This window comes from Haemaphysalis longicornis, unplaced genomic scaffold (assembly GCF_048455015.1).
Source record: "Haemaphysalis longicornis isolate Haplotype H1 unplaced genomic scaffold, Haemaphysalis longicornis Haplotype H1 scaffold_234, whole genome shotgun sequence".
Classification (NCBI taxonomy): domain Eukaryota; kingdom Metazoa; phylum Arthropoda; class Arachnida; order Ixodida; family Ixodidae; genus Haemaphysalis; species Haemaphysalis longicornis.
The window spans coordinates 231,963-255,256 of NW_027526307.1; the positions used below are offsets into that span (position 1 = coordinate 231,963).

At 47.1% G+C, this 23,294-nt stretch overlaps 1 protein-coding gene across 4 annotated transcripts in view; it reads right to left on the reverse strand.

Annotated features, from left to right (window-relative positions):
* The window catches only part of LOC144172563 (putative phospholipase B-like 2), a 103,997-nt gene extending 83,856 nt beyond the window's left edge, over positions 1 to 20,141 (reverse strand). For all 4 annotated transcript variants that reach the window (XM_077701233.1, XM_077701230.1, XM_077701231.1 and 1 more), the window contains exons 1-6: positions 20,035 to 20,141; positions 18,871 to 19,086; positions 9,172 to 9,418; positions 5,530 to 5,636; positions 3,136 to 3,347; positions 494 to 585 (exon numbers count right to left, since the gene is read on the reverse strand). In XM_077701233.1, the coding sequence (XP_077557359.1) occupies positions 494 to 585; positions 3,136 to 3,347; positions 5,530 to 5,636; positions 9,172 to 9,418; positions 18,871 to 19,055 (843 nt within the window). In that variant the 5' untranslated portion in view covers positions 19,056 to 19,086; positions 20,035 to 20,141. The remainder of the gene's footprint in view (positions 1 to 493; positions 586 to 3,135; positions 3,348 to 5,529; positions 5,637 to 9,171; positions 9,419 to 18,870; positions 19,087 to 20,034) is intronic.
* Positions 20,142 to 23,294: the final 3,153 nt, after the last annotated feature.

Here is a 23,294-nt window from a genome sequence, read left to right on the forward strand (position 1 = left end):
CTGAACTTCATATTTTGGGGGGGAAGGAAGGGCAGGTGCTCGTAGAGCCGTTTGTGAAGCTCTTTTTCGTTGTCTCCCGTATCTCAAATGATGTAAAATAAAAGAATTTCTAATGTATAATGTGCAAGGGTCAGATGTTTCACGTTTAAAGAGTATCCAATTGTCATTGTAGGTAATTGATGCCCATAGGTCTAGCAACCTATGCGACGCATTTACGTTCAACGCACTGATGAGCAGATACGCTTTTTGGATCTCCGGAACTCTTTCCAACGAACACCCATGTGTCGTCGACGCATGTTAAATTCCCACAGTAGCTAAATAATGCACGGCCCTACGGCCCGCCTTATAGCCCAGTACTTATAAGCGCTAAAAGCCTGTAGTATGAGCGTTTCAGCACATACATAATCGAGCAAAATGCGGCTGTTGAACACTGCATTGTCGGCCACCAAACACGATGAAAGTGCCCGACATTACCAACAATCCCATAACGCACCAAGTTTGTGGCCGTGAGGTAGAAGTCGTCACCCGAGGAGATGCTTCCAGGGTAGCCTGAGAATGTGACCACAGTTGACCACACGGGATGACCTGGGTGCAACAAAGTATTATATATGTAGTGTTCTCCCTAGAGTTCAACTACACTGCAGGGGACCTCTGTAGAATTAACGCTTTAAAGTAATATCGTTCTCAAAATGCGAGACGCTTGAAATACTTCAGTTTTGGCACGTGATCAGGAGTGTGAATTTTGTTTTTGTGCTTCATTGTTTCATTTTGTTTTTTCTTTATTTTGCGCCCTATAATGTCGCCCATGCGTAGAAGGCATTTTCGTTCATAATGTGTTTCTTCACTCATATAAAAATCAGTGGAGTTTGCGCCATGTTTGTCTAGTCATCTTCTCTAGTGTCCTCGTCGTATGTGCAGTTTTTCTTTTTCACAGTTTAGCGCTCTCGTTCTTTTCCGCGTCACGAAAGTAATACTTCACTGTTGACCCTTTGAACCTGTGATTACTAGCCCGTTTATTACAGCGACTGCAACCGTGACAGCTCGTGTACAGTCGTAGTGAACGCTGGCCGTGGCTTGCTCCTCTTGCTATATTCATAGGTACGCTCTTTGCGGACGCTGTTAAGAAGTCATGTCCCCAAAACCTACCCCTGGACAAAGAACACTCCAAACGCTGCAAAAACGAGACACCGTTTTCGAATCGACCATTGGTCGCCGTGGAGTAGCGAGTGGATCAAGCGGGCACTTAACCCTACGTGGTATCACACCGCTATTTTGTAACGCACTTTGCAACAGACCCGTTTGGGACGCGCAGGTACATACTAACAAAATATCTGTCGCTCTAATCATAGAGTTTTACACTCATATATACCAGAGGGAAATCTGGCACCAGTGTCTAGGGGAGCCGCGCTTCAGCAAGCGTTAGGTCCTGTAGCGAGCAGGCACTTTCCACTTGTCCTTGGCGTGGTTCAAAAACAGGCTTTAAAGTTGGCCCTGGCTGCAACCAAACCACAATATTACCGTCAAAAATTGTTCATATTTGTTTTGTTATTGTAAAATGGAAGCTTGAAAAAGCTTTATATGTCACAGAATATTTAGAAGCGTCATTACAATGAACAAAAAAATGTTACCTTTTTTATTGATTTAGGCTTCGAGGAAACAAAGAGGCCATGTGGCTAGCAAAGCCAATTAGGCCAGGAACGTCGCTCGTTGCAATGGCGGCGCCCACGTTGGTCCGCCATTGCAGCGCAGGATTTCCCTCTAGTTTACATTAGTATGAGACTGAACGGCTGTAATCAGAGTTACTCGATATGTGTCAGTCGGGCAACTCTCCATAGGCCCCACGTATCACAAGCCAGTCTTCGGTTGCTCCTCCCCCCTGGATGGGGTATGCACGGGGCATGTTGACTAGCCTGTCGTCTGTCGACAAAAAGTTTAAGTATTACTGAAGTGCGCGTGGCTGCTGCTGTAAGTCATAAAAAGAAGAACCGTAAAAATGAAAGCAAATTTTACTTTATTATTTCTTCTCGTTTAAAAAGCAAGCGTTGTTTTACAGAAAGTTTCTGTTTGAGTAATAGTTTAGCAAAGTTCAATTTTCGTCCGCTAGGGGCGCCCCAGTACACTTGCCCCTCCCCGCTTCAAAGGGCAAACCAATAGGAATCATCACCATCATCAGTAAGATGACACGTCATCACCCCGCTGCAAAGGGGAAACCAATAGCAATCATCATGATCATCACCCTCAATTTCAACGTGGCAGGGGGGCAAGAGCCACCTGGATTCTGAAGCGGAATTTTGCAAGTGGCATATATTGAAGAACGCTGGCTGTAATCGCATGCCGTAGTGGCCGCAGCATAGCGCCTGGCAACCTTCCTCGTCTCCTGGCCTGGCTAGCGAGGTGGATTGTTTACGCTTTGGAATCCAGAATCCGCAAAAGGGGCTAAAATGTTCTTGCTCCTTCGTCTTGCGTAAAGCCACTAAAAATCCCTAAGAAATCTATATTTTCAATCTACACTTTTTTATCAATAAAACAAGTTTAAATCATCTCTTATCATCTCTTACAGTTTATTATTGTTATTTTCTTCGCGTCTATACAAAATATTTGAGCTCATTGGCGAGAACGTACTTATACCCTACATGGCGGCCCGCTCCTTGAAGGGCTGCTCGCCTGAACATTAGCGCCTGATTTCCCTACGGAGTTTGTGAGTGTGAAAGTCATGGTAAACCTTGAGTAGCCTCTGCTAGAGCGTCGCGTTTCCTCGACGTCTACTCGACTGACGATTCATAGTGTAACGCTAGTAAGAAACCGCTAATGCTGGCATCACAATCCCCTCACCTGGATCCTGTTGTAGCTGCCTTGATTTTTCTACAGGCGCGAAAATTACTGAGGTTTACACCTCAGTATTTTTTTTGTAAACTGAGGTTTACACCTCAGTTTACACCTTTACACAACAAGGAGTTCGTATTCGAAATGAGCTAGTCCTGTTTCGTCAAACAGTTGCTTAATAGCGCTTACCAGGACTCGATCACGGAACTGTACGAATTACCTTAAACCAAGACCATGAAGCAGAGGAGCAAGCAAGTCTACGTGGTTGCTTGAGCAGTACGCATTCATTAGCACAACTACAAAGAGACTCACCAGATCCGGGCAGCAAGCCGTAGTGGAACTCGTACTTTTTAAGCAGTTTGTTCATATTGGCGTAATGGCCCCAGGTCGCGTGTGACGCGAGCGCCTCGCTGTTGTCCCGGCCCATCTTGAAGAAGGCCACGCCGAGGTCCCGGGGCGCCCTCGGTCCACGCTTCTTGAACGCCCACTCCAGGTCTCCGATGTCTTTGTAGAGGTTAAGCAGTCTGCATGAAAAATAACAATGAAGTTCTAGTTTTGACAGCAGTGGAAGTACGCTCCGCCGAAAATTCAGTCGGAAATGACAGATTCTTCCAGGACCCCCCGTGGTGGCTCAGTGGCTGAGGCGCTGTGCTGCTGTGACCAAGGACGCGAGTTCGATTCCCGGTCACAGTGTTTGGTTTTCTAATGGCGACGAAAAGCGAAAACGCCGCTCTGGCTAGATTTAGGCTCGCGTAGAAGGTATCCAGGTGGTCAAATTTAATCCGGCGCCCTCCACTACTGTGCGCATCGTAGCCCAGGTAAAGCTTCGGCGTGTTGAACGCTATAATCGGTCAATCAGATTGTTTCCACGCTAGGAGACACCGTATTTCTGAAAACCATGCCTGTGACTCGTCTATTTATGCTTTGTTGCTGGAACCTTACCGAGTCCCCTAAACTCATATTGTGGCCTAGAAGCGTGTGTTCACTCCCTGTGTGCACCGTACCATTAACCTTGTCTTGATTGGAAAAGGGTTTTGCGTTGTGGTCGCTTTCCCAGACTGTTCCTATTTAACCTACAATGTCCTCCACAGAAATCATTATATTTATCAACGAGAGCACTTAAGAAAAATGCGTGAAGAAGATTCGCCGCGGGCTTCGTTTCGCCGACATTCCTCTTCTCCAGGTCACTTGGTTGACGGCTTCTTGGCATTGCGCATTGCTAGGGTTCTTCGCAAGGCCTAAGTTCCCTGCAATAAAGTGTATTCCCTCAACAACCCCGCGTAGTTTTTGACCACGTGACAATATCGCACTTTTACAAGGTACCCACAAATGTGTCATAGCTTTTGTGCAGTAATGAAGTCTTGGGACTCTGGCAGCAGGAAGCCTTCATAGGTAGTCACCTGAATTTTATGGAACTCCTAGACGCAACACTACGGATGAATATATAATTAGGATAATTTGCCAAGTACAACATTTTACACGGTACGTTTTCAAATGGCCTTTTCACGCCGAGAAAGAAAATCCCGACGTGCTCATGTTCATTGTCAGCATACTGGCGTGTACCATCATGCCCTAGTAAGGTCTTGTGTTCGAAGCCAGTTGCCTTGGCATTGCTGGCACATCCCTCGTCTGCATGTGTCATGCGTGCATAGGCCTCGGTCGGGACCAGCAATTATATGTGTTCTAAAGCAAAGCTTCCATTGCCTGTAGTCCCGGTTTTATGGGGGATACTGTTGATGCTTCCTCGCGCGCCCAGCGGTGCCGGTAAGGCGACTGCAGTGGCCCGGCTGCGCCCGTGGAAGTTACACCAGATAACGCTGGCGTACTCGTGCCGCACCCAAGGGCTTGGGCGGCGAAGCATCTGTCGTTTGTTAATGTGACTGGTCCATGCGCGTTTTACGAACTTTGCGCTTGGAGCTGGTGACGTTTTCAGCAAGGAGATTGAGATGTTGAACGCTTGCCGTTAGGTCTCCTATTCCTCGACACACTCACCACTGATCACCGTTCTGAAAAAAACCACAGCAACTAGGCCAAACGCAATGACACTAATAAACTAAAAATGTCACACGCAAGTTCATTGGAACCCATGTATGCCACGACAAAAGCTCACGTTTCAACGACATTGCGATTTGACACCATTTGATACAAGTTAGGCACTATAGTGCCTAACTTGTAGCACAGAAATTGCTACTCTGATCCCAGAAACGAGCTTTTCCACAATATTACCGCGATTGACGCAGCCTAACTATCTAGGTAATTTTTCTACCTCTTTCAACACCCGACACGAGAACCATTCATGGCACTGTTAATGGCGGAAGTAGTATGCATACCCTGCTGGCTCTTCTGCTTATAGCATAATAATTGCCTCCGCATCCAAAACCCCCCAAAAGAGAAAAAAGAGTTCACATAGGTAAAAACACATGGATGACAAAAATGTTGCTAAATAATGGTTTACGCCTGCAACCAATAAAAAAAGATTTCCTTTTCAGCAACAACTTTTAAAAAACATTTACACTACAGTTCCTCGTGTCAGTTCTCTGGTGGCTATTGGTCATTGTTAGAGTTTCTATCATTGCTAAATTACCTGCCACATTATTATGGTTTCCGAGATACTGACCCCGCTCCATTAAACGTTCTACACCACACCCAAAAAAAGAACCTGCCTCCGTTTTGTTAAAAAGGATATCCACACAAGTGCGTACTCACATCAGTCGTTCAATGTCTTGAGGAAGCTTGTAAGGCTCGTACGGGATGGCGGTAGCTCGACTGAGGCCGCGCTGCATCCCGGATATTTGAAGCAGAGCCAATTCTACCTGCGAATTAGGAGCCATTTGCGTGGCTTGTGTGCACGGTTTACAAATGTTCACGGAAGCAGTTAGCAATATGTGCAAGAGGTTTCAGAATATTATACAGTGGAACCCCGCAAATATATCCCCCGGACGTAAGACGACCCACTTCTTATGACGGACCACCGTGGTCCTGAAAACCTCCCCATAGAAACAATGCTATAAAAACACCGATGATATGACGCTCGGGTGCACGCGGTCCGCTTCATACTATGGACGCTGGTGCGGATAAACCGGTGCTTTTCTGATATTTTTCCCCGCTTCGGCACCTTGTCCTGATGTTGCATATTCTTAATCGCCGTTTGACGTCACTTGGTGTGCATAGGTCTGCTGGTGGGTCGGACCACTTGCTGAACAGACGCTAGCAAGCAGGCGTTGGCTGGAAATAAACTGCGACGGCCCCACGCGGCAGCACTACGTTAACGCGCCAACAGCAAGATGCCGACGTTCAGGTGGCAGGTGGACCATGAATTTGAAGCTCTCATCGAGACGCTGACGAACGTGAAAACACATACGACGAAACCCTATGGCGATGAACAAAGAGCCGCTCTCCACTCGATCGAAGTTCCTTCCTTTCATGAGGCTATCTCCCTATATCTCTGCTCTCTGCTTATCAATGTCTTTCAAAGCCATGTTGTTACTAAGCACCTTTCTTTGCTAAAATTACTCAATTCACGCTTGTCTGGCGCAAAGGTGGAGACACGTACCCGTTTGCACCGCCATTCTGGTTCACTCGCTGGCCGCCGCTGTAAGTCACCAAGGTAAGTGATCAAGGTAAGACCAAGGTAAAATTTTAGCCGCCAGACGGTATAGTCGATCAGTTTGAACAAGCCTATTTATTTCGAGATACGGGCTCTTGTGGGAAACAAAAGCACCTGTGTTGGCTCTTTGACCCAATAGCGACGGCAAGGGACCATTGAAAGGTTGTCTCCACAATGTATGGTAATGACGCTTTTTTCAGCTTCGCCTTGTATTATCGTTAGTTTCGAATGGCCTTGGTGGTTTCAGACTCACTCTTCCGCTCTCAATTTTCTCGACCACGTAGGCCTTATCTAGCGCCCGCAAGGTGTTGGCCTGCCGGTCAATAAAGAGCGCCGGCGGGGAGCTTGGCTGGCGGACTAGTGGACGCTATGGAGGGGACGGGGGGACACAATATGGGCGTGGCTTTTTTTAACTTGGCATTTCAGCGGATGGATCTCAAATCACGCAAGTACGTGTTAAATATGTAGTGTAAATAGGTTCTTAGCTCACCTGTCGCGTGAGACCGTCTAATCGGCCGTTATATAGAAGCACCCCGGGGAATACAACACCCCGGTCATACGACGCTTTCTGGAGGTCCCATGAAAGTCGTATTATCGGGGTTTCACTGTACAATGAATGATAATTGAAACAAAAGGAAATGCTTTTGAGCTGACGATAGAGGTAAGACCTGAAAAGTAAAACAAGGAAAGAAATAAAATTTCAGAAATTTCCAAGTGAAAGCTATCAGGTAATTACGTCTGCCATTACGCTATACATCGTCAAAATATGCTTTTAGGCTTGTTGGTGCACATTTCTTCAAGAAGAAGAATGTTAGAAGACACAAAAGAAAAAAAACAAAGAAGGATGGGACAGATGCGCTACTAACAACTAACAAAACCAGTTGTTTGTAGTGCATTTGTCTCGTTGTTGTTCGCTTTTTCTGTCGTAGTCTTTAGCGCTCTTTTGCTTAAAGCTATACACCGAGTCTATCTGAAGTCGGCTTGACTTGGCTATGCCAATGCATTGTCGGTAAGACGTTTTTAGGTGCAAAATAATTAGTTTTATATTATTGTACGAAGGCATGAGCGCCTATTATTAGAGAGCTCTCCACGATCCCATGTATTACCACAGCGCTACACACAAACTTTCTTTACAGTTGGCTTCACTTCCTTGCACAGGTACACTGATGGACAGACATTTTCATTATCAGAATGTATGCAGCGAACTTATCATTCATCAATCCTTACAGTCGTGATGGCTGGTTCCCACGCCGGATGTGCATCTGCATAGAAATGCTTAAAGGGGCATGACAAAATACGTTTGGTTCATTAAAGCGTCTGCTTCGTCCAGAGAACAATGACACCTGTTATATTTCAAAAGGAAGTGGCGAAGCTTGCATTAGGTCGCGCATGGGGTGAACCATAGCCAATATACGGAATTTCTTTCTGCGTGTGCACTGAAGTACACATCACCACGCATCTGTACAAATTGTAACTTGTTTATTTACAATTCCTGTCATCGCCAGCCGCTGTGCTAGTAATAGTCACCGACACATAGTTCGGTACCGTCATGTTCGTCATGCCAAGCATTACATTTGCGGGAATGTACGACGCATGTGCGGTGTTCCTGGAGTCACGTCAAGGTTCCCTGGAGCAAGTGTTTCTCCAGCTCTGGCGTTGTTAGTTGCTAGGCAAATGGAGGCACTCCTCAGGGTTTCCGCAGTTTTTTTTTTTTTTGCTACGTCCCCTGCGCAAGCCGGGGACGTTGGGCGTTCCCTACGAGGCACGCGCTCACAAGCGCTCGACATTTTTTTTGCCTTTTTAACACGTTACACGCCCCACACTACGTCCTGCTACAACCGCTCCGGAGTTAAAACAGCCTGAGCTGTGGCCACTCCCCAGCCACCCTGAGGTCTCTAACTCCTCACAGAATCTTGTTTGCGCGTTTCGCTGCCGCCGAGGTAAGCTACCAAGCAGTAACAAGACTGGACGGTGGTAGTCAGGCCTCTGATTCAGTTTTTTTAGCACCACTTGAATGCTCATGCGCAGTAGCACACCGATAACTGTGTTTTTAGTGTTGACCCATATTACGTCCCTGTAGTGAAATGTCTTAGTGTTTAATGTTTGTAGCGTTTGCAGGTGAAAAAACGCGTCTTTTGTAGCGGAGGTGAAGGTGTGCCCGTTACCAGAAGCTATCTTTTGTGACTCAGGAACGTTCATGGCCCGTGGATTTAAAAACTACAGCTTGTATTCACTGGCGAGGCACGCATGCGGTAATCATGCGAGTGCGCTGTTACTGGTTGCCTCTGGTTCTGCGCGATGGCGGTACTTGTCCATGCTAAGCATATGACTTCTGCTGGACGTTTCAAACTCTACCCCACCGAACGGAAGGTAATGCCGAGAGTCAAATGTAAGAACGCGATCAATAACATCTCTGTGGGCAACAGCGTTGAGAATCGGTTTGAAACGGAGCAGGCGACGCACGCCGCTGTTTTTTTAGTTCGGCGTGCCGGCGCAGTGGCACAAGCGACGCCAGGTCAGTGGAGCTTAGGCCATGTCGGAATCCGTTTCCAGTGTTGGGAAGCGAAGAAATTGACGGGTTAACGCTTCAATGCATACAACCTATAGGAAATTTGCGGTCGTGATTTTAAACAGTTCACGTTGGCCGAGATTCCTGCTTGCTCAACAGAATACTCACAGACATTCAAACTGTATAGGGTGAAGAATAACTGACCATCAAATGAGTGAGTCGTTCCACTCGCCTGATGCCAGAAGGGGTCGTGGTCGCTGTACCGTACGGCGTTGTCGAACATGGAGCGCAGGTTGGCGTGGTAGAAGGCGAAGAGCCCCTCGCAGAAGGCTGGGTCCGGGTCGCAGTAGTGCGCGTAGACGTTGGCGAACTGCTCGTCCGTCATGCTGCTCGTGGCAGCGCCCTCTGCGAAACCCGCCGCGTACGCCTGTTGCGAATCCCTGTAGCGGGAGTCTGTCTTCACGTACACGGACGCCCACCTGGAGCAAAAGAATACTGATGACAAGGGCGAAAGCGGTGGGGCTCCTCTTCTCTCTGTTCTGTTCTGGATATCGTAATGAACTACGAAAAGCAAATTACTGTTAAACTGTAGGCTGCAGTGGACACCGTGTGACACTTACATTATTCCTAGAAATATTCTTGAAAGGATCCGCAGTATGTCAGTATATCAAACTTTCAGAGAATTGTCTGCTAATGCGTAGCATTGTTATACCGCTTGTCTTGAGTGTGAGGTCTTTACAGCCAGATTTTACGGTTTTGTAAATCCTGTCCGACCAGTTATCGCCATTTACGCTACTATAACCAGTAAAGGGGGAGCTTTCGCGAAATCTTCGTTATTGTGGAAATTCAGGGAGTTACACAGTTTGCCATTTGCGGTATTTTTATATATTTTGCCTGTTTTTGGGGGGTTTCGAAATTCCGTTCGACCCAGTATCTGCATTATCAGTAGTATAACAATTAGAGATGGAACTGTTGGGAATTCTGCAATAATTTGAAAACTCAGGGCGCTACTGTACGGTTCGCACTTTCCCGTAATTTTGCATATATTTTTGTTAGTTTTTGTTTTCTAAAGATTCGTGAAACCAATTCTCCAGGGACGGCCAAACCGTAGCGACTGCGGAAGGGCTACGAGCTAGCACGGAGAGTAAACGCGCGCGGGATAGTCGATGCACTTTCTCATTTCCGACGATGCCTCAGTGTGCTGGCCACCAGTGAAATGTGAGGCCGTTACCCGATGCCCGGGGGTTCATAACTTTGCGGCGAATGACTCCGGTGACGATGCTGGTGCATTGCACATTGGCACAGGCTCGAAACGCGGCTTGAGAGTCCGTGTACACATGGTGATGTACAGGGGAGCTTGTTGGGTCTTCCTGTAGAGCTGTAGCAACACAGTCATAGATGGCCTGCAGTTGAGCCTGTGGGCTGTCGTCCGGAGTGACACCGACGTGGTGATGGTGACCTTGGAGTCCTGTTGTCTCATCGAACCACGCCGTGGCAAACACAATGTGTGAGTCGTCTGTAGTGGGCATGCCAGCGTCTATGTAGATGACACGCTCGTGTTTAAATGCCGCCTGTGTGGAGCGGGCATGACGTTTCGCATGTCCTGCTCTCCGACCGGCGTGACAAGGTCCCGCGTTACCGGATACTGGCTTGCCATCTGTAATGGCAATGTACTCCCACGTAGGTGTGTGTGGCGGGATTAATGGTAGACCACTAGTATTATAGCCTAGACGGTGAAAGGTGTCACGGCCGGCCTCCGTTGCACGAAGCCGGGACTTCTTTCGTGTGCCGGTGAGTGTCTGTGATCTCAGACGTCGTTAATGAGGTTGCAGCTCTTCAGCGCTTAAAGACGGGTGTAGCGGGGAAGTCCCGTGACAATGCATCGTGCTTAGTTGAGAAGCTTTTCGAGTGCAACCTTCTGCGTGTGATTGACGGGGTGGTGAGGAAGTCCGTACACAGTACGGGATAGTACCTATGCTTGCATGATCTGCCGCATCTCCCTTTCAGTCACGCTTTTCATACGGTTTGAAATACGCCTGAGAACGTGAACACTTTGCTTGCACGTAGTTAACTTTCCAAGGTGGATCGGTTGCCGACGTCGATGCTGGAAGAGATGATCCGATGAAACGACGATTGCTGGCTCGTTGGCCGATGGCAGATAGCTGACGATGGTCTACTCCAAGCAAACTAAATATGTACAATATGCACACTTTATTTGCATTACATATTTACAACTTTCACGGCTCATGATTACATACAAAAGGTCCTCATCTGACTCTGTCCTGTCTGTTCCCTTAAAACATCAAACTCCTCGGTTTTACCAACAAAATCCTCCCCCAAAAGGGACGTCACAACATGAGAGGGAGGATGGCTCATTGATTAGCCCACACTAGGCGACTGATTGTCCACCGTGACAGACAAAGCTAGGTGGGCTCAAAATAGCCGCGTGACTCATCTCTCGTACCCTCACACAGAAACCCGAAGGTCTTTAGTAAAATAGAAATGAAACCAACCACTAAAAGCAGCCTAGCGACGGGAATCGGCTCTCGGGTGGCACGTGTTAAAGTATTGTCATATCGTGCACGCCTATGGTTGTGCTCCACGCAGCCAAAATTTCTTTCCTTATTAGACACGTGGAGAGCCTAACAAAGCCTAGTCGCCAACCTATTGACGCATCCTAGCCGCGGAGTCGCCAGGTTCAGACGTGTGACGAACTGCAAACGTCGCCCAGTAACTTTGAGCAGTGCAACTATCAAAGGCAGAACGTCTCATTACCTCTTCCTATATTTGACCTAAGACTTGACTCGTTGAACGACCTCGAGCTCCTGTCCGGTTCAGTGATTCTCGTGGCGGTAATTGCAGTCGTTAAAATGGCAATGGTCCTCCTCCGCCGGCTTCTCAAACGAACACAACGAAATTCCCCCTGGAAAGCTTACATCCCTTTCAGCTATTATGGAGTGACCGACGCCTTTTAGGCGTCGTCTCCGTGCCCGCTCGTCGGGTGAACACAAAAGTGCGGCGAATAACAAACAAGCCTCCGCGGTTTCTCCTTACGCCCGTCGCTCCAAAGTCAGCTCGGACAGCGTAAAAGCAAACACCACGAAAGTAAACACTATACGTAACGAATAATAACTAGCTGCTGGGAGGTAATAAATAATTAAGAGAGATGGGCGAACTTAACAGACGTCTTTAGTTTCATGGAACCAGGTTGAGGCGGTACAATTCTCGTCTATATACATGCCCAGAATTCTGATGGACAGTTTCCTTGAAATCTCTTTGCTTCCAAACCGCAATCTGTGTGCTTTCTTGTCCGCTTGTTTCGCTGTTGAGCGCCTGTCCCCGTGAATGACCACGAATGCGGCCTTATCTGGGGCAATAGTGAGGCCAACACGGCACGTGTAATCGTGTATAATGTCCAGAGCCTGTTGGAGCATGGCCACTTGGGCACCTATGAAACCCTGGTGCGTCCACATGGTGACATAGTCGGTATGTGACATAGTCGCCGTGGTGACATGGTCGGCTACCGCTTCTGACTCCACAGAAGCCCGTGCATGACATTGTTGAAGGGGTAGGCGTAATAACTGAGCCTTGAGGCACTCCGATGTTGGCACTCCGACTGGTCGCCTAGCCTATGTGTACATGATAGGTGCGGTCTGGCGAGAAGGCTGCGATGAAGTTATAAAACTTCCCGAATATATGGAGCTTTCGGGTCTTGGTCAGAACTGGGTCATGCGGAACTGAATCAAAAACCGTGCTAATACCAATACCAACCACGGCATGAGGCTGGTTGGCGTGCTAGTAAAGCACGTCTTCTCGAAGGCGAAGTAGCATGCCTGAGTAGACAGTCCAGATAGGAAGCCATAGTGCATTGGTGGCAACCGCTGGTGCTCCTCCACATACCATATTACTTGTGTATTACCATGCTGTCCATAATTTTGCACACGCACGATGTCAAGGGGATTGGTCGATGGTTGGATAGAGAAAGAGGCGACTGGCCGAGCTTCGGGATGGGTTTTACGATTGAGATTTTACATGTTATAGGTAGCTCGCCACTGTCCCAGATGTGGTTTATTTCATCAAGGAGTGCTGGCGTGTGGCTCTCGGGCAGGTTTCGCAAGTGGGCAACGCATACTTTGTCCGGCCCTGACGTGCTGGTAGTGTTCGCTTGTTCCAGGGCGTTGTGTAATTCAGTCATTGTGAAAGTTACGGTTTAGCCTCCTCATTGACAGACGTACCATCCCTATTGTAGGCAATTGCAGAAGGGTGAGTCGTCTGAGGGAAAAGGGCGGTGGCAGTCTCTTTGGTGAGCTCGTCTAGGCTCACACCTTTGTGAAGTGCGAGCAGTGCAGCACCGTTAATTGTTTTGTGCTCTCCTAGGAGGGATCGCATAAAAGCCGTGACTTTCGAAGTATGTGTGTGCGCCCATTGATGGTGTCGCACACATCCACCCAACGCTCGGTGGCTAGTTAGTTAGTGTGATTGATTTCCTTCTGCGCCTCAAGGAAATCTTGCTTGAGATATGGCGCACGACCAGACTTTTTATACTGACCAGAAATTCGCAAACACTCCAGCCTACAGGGCAGTCGCGCGGAGCACGCCTCGACATTCATGGTGGTGTTGCCGCCCAGCATGGTGCAAATTTCGCTACAAGGTTACAACACAATTGACCACGGCGTCGAGACGTGCTTTCGAACCATCATGGACAGACTGGTATATGCGGGAATCGTCCCCTTGAAAACCGGCTTCGTCGCACCACCTTCGACAGCCGCAGTGCGCACGAAAGGTATCCAGCATAACACACAATATTAGCTTCAACTTTACGGGTTACCGCCCGTGGACGACCGTACTGCACTGAAACTGCTCGCTCTTTTAGGAGGAGGAAAGAGTACTTCCTCGACGGATTTTAATTCATTTACGGACGAAACACTCCAGCTATTATCGAGCAAAGTTCGCTACAAGGCGCGATTGGAGCTTCTGCGCCGTGCAGCTACCTCCGCAATGCGGGCGTTGACTTCCGCCAGTGCGCGTTCCATTTCACACCGAATTTCTTGTACCTGGTGGTGCAGGTCTCGCTCCTCTTCTCGGAGACCCGCGATCATAGCTTCGAGTTCGTGGTCTGTTGTATGAGGCAAAGCGAGTGAATCTTGTAGGGAGGACGGTTGGCCAGATCGTGGGATAGGAAGTATGGTCGACGTGGTGGAAGATGCATGCGTGACCTTGTTACTGGTAGACTCTTAAGCGCTTTGAGATCCTGGAGAAGCGGTGACCCTGTGTGGCAGTGACGCAGCGGGGGCACTAACACTACGTCTCTTGCTGCGGCTGGCACTCAAATCGGAGAGTGCCATGTAGAGATTGCCATGGTTCCTACTGGACGAGCGACGCCTACTGCTGAGGCGATTGCGACTACGCGAACGCCGATCTTTTACCAGCTACTCACTCCTTTCGTCCTACTAGCGGCAGGCTTTACGCGGTCCTCCCTATGGAGGTACTCAGCAAAGAATGCTAGCCAATTATGTATTGTCTGGAGAGCAAGACGAGTTGGACAGTATCGCACATCCCCGTGTACACTCACATCCGAGGGAAAAGCTGGGCACTTAACTGCCACGACATTCTTTCTAAGAGCTTACGACATTTCTTGAGTGTTCGAAAGGCAACATAAAATTACTGAACTTTATTGGGCAGAGATATAAATGCAACCGCTCTAAGGGGTCTTTTGAGCGCAGCATTTGTAAATGAATTTTTTGCGACTCTGAAGGTAGGTTTGCTGAATAGCGTTGTCGGATTACTTATTTACGCTTTCTTCGCTAGTGAACTTGCGAAATAAATTCCTAAAGCGCGCAGTAAAATCAAAATATCATGCTTAGCTGCGCTTGCAAAGTAACAAGCAGGTTTACAGTGTGTACACCAAGCTTCTGGGACGTCACAGTGAGCATAGATTTCCTGTTACGGCTGCGCTGTTGACCACTTGCATTGCTTTAAAATCTAACAGGGGCATAGAACCGCGAGATGTGTTTGCAGTCTTGCGTATAGTCGCTTTCGAACCACAACGATGGCAAATGAAGTTGCTCTGTTGCGGATCTAGTAGAACGTTACTTTTTATTTCTCGCTACGAAACAGCGCAACGCGTTCCCGGTAGCTAATCTGTTTAGTAAAGTGAATCTCGCTTTTGTTTTGGCGTTTAATTATTGAGGATTGGGTAAAAGACGCAAAGACAAAAGTTTTCTCTGCATTTCAGTTTTTTTCTGGGGGGGGGGGTGCGTTCGGCCAACGTTCCAATAGCAGCGACAAGAGAATGGGGGCAGCCTGAATAGCGAAACGTTATTAGTATTCCCTGCAATTGAAACTACGCTATGCGTCGTGTTCTGTAGCGGTGAAAAAGCAGTAGTTCAACACGTAGAAGCCAGTATTTTCAAAACTAATTAACGCCCCTTTTGTTCCGATATCGTCCAGGAAATTTGGGTCGCCTTTTTCACAATGGTACTGAGAGCAAGACTTGTGGGAAAATAAAAAAAAATCCTGCACATCGTCGCACGCACCTTCTACACATGTGGGCAACATGGATTATATTGCTGCGATTTTTTCTCTTTCTTTAAGTTTAGGTCCACCTTAAGACGTTAAGACGTGGCAATATTAGGCACTTGGTTATGCTGAGGTAAACACATTTCTGGACAAGGTGATTCATGCCGGGATTTGAAAATGGCATATATGAAAATGACACATGCCACAAGAGAGACGCAGACTCACAGCTGTTTAATTTTACCGAGAAATCCTCCAAAAATACTCTTGCGCATCCAGAGAAAGGTATTTTAAATTACGCGTAAAATTAGCAACTCAGTATAGGCAACGGATATCCAAAAATGGTATTTATTTTTGAAAAGGTACGAGAAGGGTTTGATCACACAGGAGCTTGCGGGTGTAAACTACGTCTCCGGTAAAGTATGGGCGATAGCGCACGGGTCGTGTGCAGTGTTTTGTTTTTCTCTGTTTTTGCTTTCTTTTTTCTTTTTTGTTTTCTTTTCAGCACGATATCGCAAGGGTGCGGCAAATGCACGGGTATGCACAAGTCTTCTCGCTTCTTACCCGTTTCATGTACTAAACGTTTATACTTTAAATAATCCCCACGCCACCTTCAAAGAGCACCTTTTGACGTTCCCAATACGGCAGGCGATTGTGCTCATCAATCAAAAAGGTGCAATGTGTCGAAGCAACCTTTATAACACGTTTCACACGCAAGTGGTGACCACAGCGAAGATGTTTCGTTGAATAAAACCAGCGCATTAACTAGCGACGGCCTCTGAATATTGTGTTTCTGGAGTAAATTCTCAAGCCCAGGTAACTATGTTATGCCTTACTGCCAAACAAATGCCCATATTGGTTATTTTATCGTGTGCAGCACGCGTGTTGCGCCGCGCGCAACGTGAACGAGCAGACGACGAGAAAGCGCCATCCAGACTAAGAGCGGTTCGTCGCGCCGCCGCCAGGGGCCGACTGTGTTCTTTCTCGGGGCGAATAGCTGCCATGTAGATACCTGTACGCGCATTGTTGGCCTGTATCATAGTTCATTCCCTCGGTCCTGCCAGAACGTGATATATGTTGCAGTTCCCACATTACATTATTCTTTTAAAAAGTCATAAAAGTACCAAAAGTTAATTAACATGTTGCACTTCCTAGAAACTTTGCACCCAGGCTTTTATTGATTGAGTGTACGGTTTAACGCGCCATCGCAACACAGGCGCTGAAGCGCGCAGTAGTGCAGGGCTCCGGATTAATTTTGACCACCTGGGGATCTTTAACATGCGCCGAAACCTCGTACAGACGGGCGTTTTTGCTTTTCGTCTCCATCAGAAAAGTGGCCTCCGCGGCCGGGAATTTAACCCGCGACCTCACGCTCAGCAGCACAATGCCTTAGCCACGGAGGCACCGCGGCGGGTGCTCCTAGGCTTTTTACGGGCTAAGAGGTAGGTCCAAATAGACGGGTGCTCATGCAGACATACTTAAAGCGTAGCGATGTTTGAAGCACAACAACACAGCGGGTGCCGTATGTACAAAACTATTTCTTACGAACTACCCACCGCAGTTCCTCAGTGGCTAAGGCGTTTTGCTGCTGAGCGTGAGGTCGCGGATTCGATTCCCGGCCGCAGCGCCTGGTTTTATGATGGAGGCGAAAAGCAAAAACGCCGGTGTGTACGAAAGAAAGAAGAAAACTTGGCGCAAATTAAACATGGACGAAGAAAACAAGGTAAGACCAACCCAGGCACCAACTTACAACTGTTTATTCAAAGGAAACCACTCGAATTTATACATGACATATCTAAATAGAAACAACGAGAACAAAAAACACGACAAAAAATATCCACCAAGGTATAACCATGCTAACAATCTAGAAGGTGGTGACAATGGCTAGATAAGTACAAAACTTCTGAAAGTATGACAACATATCTACTCCAGCCTCAATAGCAATCAAGATGGTCCTTAGGCGCGTGCGTTATTTCCCGACGCAGATCAAATCGAAAAGAGGGCGGGCAACTGCGCGTGCTAAACTACACTATGTGATTTACAAATGATATTTCTTTGTCACTTAACGCTAAATACAGCGTGCTGACGCACTTGTAGCCTGCTCTTTTGATAAAAATGCCTCTTTTGTGTCTTGCTCTCTTCTGAATGGTCGTCTTATCCAGGAGTGGCTCAGATGGTCAAAATTAATCCAGAGCCCTCCACTCTGGCGCGCCTCATCGCCTTCATTGTGTCGGCGCGTTAATCCCTACAATGAATGAATAAATGAATGAATGAATAAATGAATCAATGAATCAATTATTCAATCAATCCATCAATCAATCAGTCAGTCAGTCAGTCAGTCACTCAGTCAGTCAGTCAGTCAATCAATCAATCAATCAATGAATCAATTAACCAGTCAATCAATCAATCAGTCAATCAGTGAATCAATCAATCAATCAATCAATCAATCAATCAATCAATCAATCATTTTTTACAAACTGCTTAAATATACATATTCGTTTGATTCATCGTACATAACTCTATTCAGTCGAATGTTTTTAGAAAGTGGTGCTTATAGGGTGAGTTTAAGCCAATTCTGGGAATAAGCGCGAAAAGCGACGAATTGTATTGAAGAGAACACAGGACAGGGCGCTGTCTTGCGTTTTTTTATGTGTCGTCGGTTTTTATGGTCATTCCCACAATGCATCACCAACTCACCCAACTTTTAAATGGAGCATGTAGTCTCATTCTGCTGCCAGTTTGTCTTTTGCACTGTACCATCCACTTTACTTTGCCATGCTGTTCGTTAAGGGACTCTGCAGCATTTAAGATAAACGCTTTCACTCTTTCCTTGGCGTCTAGAAGCACTGCGAAAGATATACTTATCACCAGCACAGAGCGGCACTGCATGATTTGCTCATCGAAGCTGATAGGCCATCCGTTTGTGTTTCGGCCCTTGTGGCTTTCTTTTGAAAGTGGCCACCGAACGCGTTGATTGGTGGAATTGAAGGCAAGCCGGCCAATATTCGCTACACCAGTGTAATGACGTAATTCTAGCGGTAGAAGAACGGCAAGACCGGGAAAGAGAGAAAAATCTTCTCAGCAAGCTTGTAAGATGTCTTATGGGCACAGAGCAGTAATTTTTGGCTGAGGTACTTTGCGACTTCTTATTCGAAGAACTGGGTGTGTTGGTTGGCTTCGATTTAAAATTTCGAAACACAAATATGTTGCAGCGTTCCTTTAAAGCTTAAATGAACGTATGTTTGCATTTTGAACATTACAGCATTTTTCTTATTTTAAACCACGTGACCCACGCTTACATTCAAGCTCCAGAATCGAGCTGTTGAACCTGTTTGCAATTGCACAAGGTGACCGCACGGCTACTGAGGCTCACCACTGCTGTCGTTCATGATCCGATAAATAACAGTTAACTCACCCAAAGTCCATGCGGGCGTCCTGTAGAACGCACACAGCAATGATGTCCTTGGCGGCTGTGTCGTTGTGAGCTCGTAGCATGTTCCGTCTGGCGTCCCATGACACCACCACGGTTCGTGTTATGCCGGCTGCCAACACGACCGTCGCCAAGGCCGCACATAGCCCCAACTGGACGAGCAAGTTCATCTGGTCCCCGAGCTGCTATCCGTGCACATTCCTGCGTGGCACATCCAACTCAACCCAGTTTTGTGTAGGTTGAGTTTTGCTTAGGTTCGACAAGAAAAAGTGTGTCAAAGAACGATGACACAGGAATACGAGCCTCTTCTGAAAGAGGCAATGCTGTCTATCTGTCGCGCATAGCTTGGGATTGTGAGTCGAATTTGACAGAAGCTTCGTTTCTCGCGGCGCCCTTTGGTACGGTTCAACACACTGCATGACATTAGGTTCACCTGACTCCGCATGCAGACCGACCAAACACAAACTCGCTTAAATAACACGCGGCTCGAACAATCATTCGCAGAGTACGTATGAGTGCCTCCAAGCTCTAGAATGCGACACTTACATCTTCCCTGTTTTTGGAACCCAAAAAATATGAGTGACTGTTTGAATAAAGTTCATTTTTGGTCACTCTCGTTCTTGGGAGCATTTGTGCGGCAACGTCCCGTTTAAAAAATATCTGGATCTTGTGTACAAAAGGTGGGAGTAAATATTTCTGTTAAAATGTGCAGGTAAAACGGGATAATAGTGCTCAAAACATGCACTTATTACCTTCGTTTTTTTAGCGCTTGGCCTGCTTCGGCCTTCTTTCTACATGAAGTTAATGGAATGCTTCTAAAGCACTTTTCATCTTACCAACTAGATTGAATGCATTCGAAAGAGCTGAGTTTTACGATCAAAAGAGAGCACTGCTTCAAATGGTGATTTGTACCTTGAGAAACTCATCTGCACAGACAATTACGCACTACCTTAAATGAATGAGTGCCATAAAAATGAACCGCAAAAACTGCGCTGCTGTTTCAAGCCTCCTTGAATAGGCCTCTGTGGAAGCATTGATGGGACAATGTTCCGAAAAAGTGGTCATTTTTATACCTCCTTCAGCGAATCCCACGGTGCGGTGTAATGCATGCAATATTTCCAGCAGCAGCTACGTCGTGCGACAACTTACCTCCGTACACACCGGGGAGCGCAGCTATCTGCGGTAGCAGCGGCGTTTGCTCGAAGATCTTCAGCGATGAAAGTGGACCGAGTTTTCTCTCTACTGGCTGCAGCGCACTTATCGAATGTTGTATCTGTTCCCATTGTTAGCGTATATCGCATGGAGGAGATAGCTTATCAGCACATTCCTCCCTGCAGATAAGTTCCGCGTCCTGTGAAAGAGTAATATCGGGTAATCGGACCCTTGTTTTGGGAAAACATGCACCGCACAGATCTGGGTGTCCTGAGCCAATTGCGGGAATTTCTCATCAGCTAAAAGTAGAACAGCACCTGATTTAATAGATGAAGAAGGTCTGATTGTAGCGTTAGTTTAAACGGGCACTTAAGTTTAGCAGCAAGTTGGCCGCTATCGGAAGATTACAGCGCCGTGAGTGTAAATGTATACCTACGCAGTTTTTTTATGATGCATAAAATGCCAAAAGCGCGAATAAAGGTACCGCCACCGCTTGGCCTTCCCGCACTGTGATTTGTGACCTTGAGTGGGTCCAAACCAGACGTCACGGGTTCATGGTGTCGCAAAGCACCAAATTCGAACAAGTGCTGGAACCCCTGAGGAGCTCGGGACTAAACAAAGTGCGTCGTGCATGGTCGCGAGGCGTGAATGGTGAATCTGGTTTGGCGCAGGCTATACGACCATTTCTTGAAACAAAAAATGAAAGCATGCTTGTGTAAGTGTAGCATGAGTGTTAGCGGGAATTCCTGCTGAGCACGTGCTTCAGAAAAGTGGTGTGAACGATGCCCCCCCAATAAAGGACCCATTAAGATAACATATAAATTGCGTTTATTAAGAAGGCTGTTTTGTACCGATAACAACAATGCCTATTTTACCGCCCATTTCAAACAAATCATGGGGATATTAAAAAAAACACATTAAACAGCAGTGATTTCCAAGTCAATTTCCAGCGATTTCGCTATGACGTCACAGAATCTTGTTTACGTGACTGACAGCCGACGTCCGAAGCCGCCGGCGAACAGCATGACCGGGAAATTGTAATCGGGCCTTTACTTGAGTTAGGTCGGATAAGTTGGATGCTAAGGGGCATTTAAAACCTGTCCAGCCCAGAATTTTTTGTTTCAAGCGGAAATTGTTTTTCTTCGTGTTTTCGTACAGCTTTGGGCTTTAGCAGCACAGAAATGAAAAGTTATGCTAATAGTGGCAGTATTTACGAATATACAGGTACGACAATTAATAAGCTCATTGGGCATTTACAGTTTTTCTTTTTTGTAAGAACATATTTTTTTCGTTTTTCGTAAAACCTATGACACCATGATCTTACAGAAAAAATTTCAAGCTGGTAATCCAAGTATTTACAGATTTACAGACATTTTGACAAACCGGAATTTCCGTTTCCTTACCCGCCCTGTCGTCATATGCCGTGTCCACTGCAGCTTCTTCTGTTTCATTTATTCCAGCCCCCGAGAAAACTGAACAATCAGAATGTCCACTGTAAGAGGCACCCCTGAACATCCCTCACCATAAATAGTAGCAGGTTTCGTTTTGTTCTTAAGGCACTAGAGGATATTGTGTGTTGTGTGGTAAATGACGACACAAGGGCCGAAAGGGTTAACGCCGGTAAAATCCTTAACAGCGAATATTTTGAGCAAGTCGTTATTGTATGGTGTCCGCAGTTAAAAATACCAAGAACGTACCGAGCCCTCGTGGGCGCGTTCGTAGCGGCGACGGCCCGGCAGTTAAAAAACACAAGAAAATGCCCAGCACACGTGTTTGCGTGGCTTTTCACGGCCGCCCAGCGTCCCCGGCACTCGTTTATAAAGGCAAGCATACCCGATTAGGGAGATCGGCGAAGATTGGCCTAAAAATGGAGGAAGTTCACACTAAGGCGTAAGACTTGCAGGAATCGAAGCTGTATGCACGCTTCACGACCATCACGAGGCTTCAAGTCCATGATTTCCGCCCATTACGGTCGTCTTCGCTTCCGCAATGGCTTTTACTTTATGACTGTACATTAGTGGGAGCTTCTTTGTTTTGTTTTTTGAAGTGATAATCATTTCACATTACCTTGGAGGGACGTGCGCTATGACGTGACTCACTCGTTCCAAGCAGGTGTTGCCACGATTATGGCAAAAGGTACAGTTCTTTTTTTCTGCGAATTTTGACCATTCTCTGTAAGTGGGTATGCTTGATTTACAACCGTGCGCAGGGGATACTGGGTGATCGCCGCGAGGCACACACACTCGAGCGCTGGGCTTTTTCTTAGCTTTGTTGACTGCCTGGTGGTCGCCGCGAGGCCTGTGCTCACGTGCCGCGCTCCGCAATTTCTTGGTATTGTGAACTGCGGACACGAAAAATTACGATTTTCTAAGCAGCTTGCTTCACTGTTACAAAAAACTTCAACATTCGCCGTATCCATGGCAGCAATTACTCGGACCGAGAAAGGCACGTCATAGCGTATGCGCCTCCAATGTGATGTCCCGTGCTTACACCTCCAAAAAAAATTGGCTCCGTATTTGGTCCTTTCATTGAAAATGCCAAGAAAAGGCGATAGCCGACCGGCGCCTCTGGCAAGTAAACGCCTCCCTTCTCTTTCCCGCTAACCTCTCAAATCTTTCCTCTCCTGTCTCGTTCTTCCCAAAGTACCACGCTAGTGGTTTGCTCAAAGCAATTTCAATTGACCACGTTTTACTGCACCAAGTCTGGTGCCCCAATGCAGGGGCTGCCTTACCGCGGAGACGCACGTGATTAGAGGCAGCCTACTACAACTTAGTAACTCACAATGTCACCCGCCTTGACGTCCGTCGTAGTCTGCACCGTCGTTGTCCGCACCCCTCCTTACACTATATAAAAAAATACAATCCGGCGCCTGGTTTCGATCCCTCGACCCTGGGGGCGGAACGCAATGTACATGGGGCTCTACCCACTGCGCCACAAAGCCGACACAGAATGGGAGGCTACGAACGCGCCTTATATCCTCGACTCATTCAAACTACGTCAAGAAGCTGCTGATACAACGCATTCACTACAACCAACTCCCCAAACACTCAACCTTAACGCAATACACCCACCCCATATGCGACGCATTTACTCGAGTCCCACTCGCGGGGAGTTGGACCGCCAAAATTTATGTTCCCTCTAGTATTTTATATAACCCCGTTTCCCTACTCCACGAGCGTTTCAAACGGAGCGTGAAACCTACGTAGTGGAACATTTCGTTGCTGTTGCCGTATTGATTTTTTTTAAATCCCGCATCA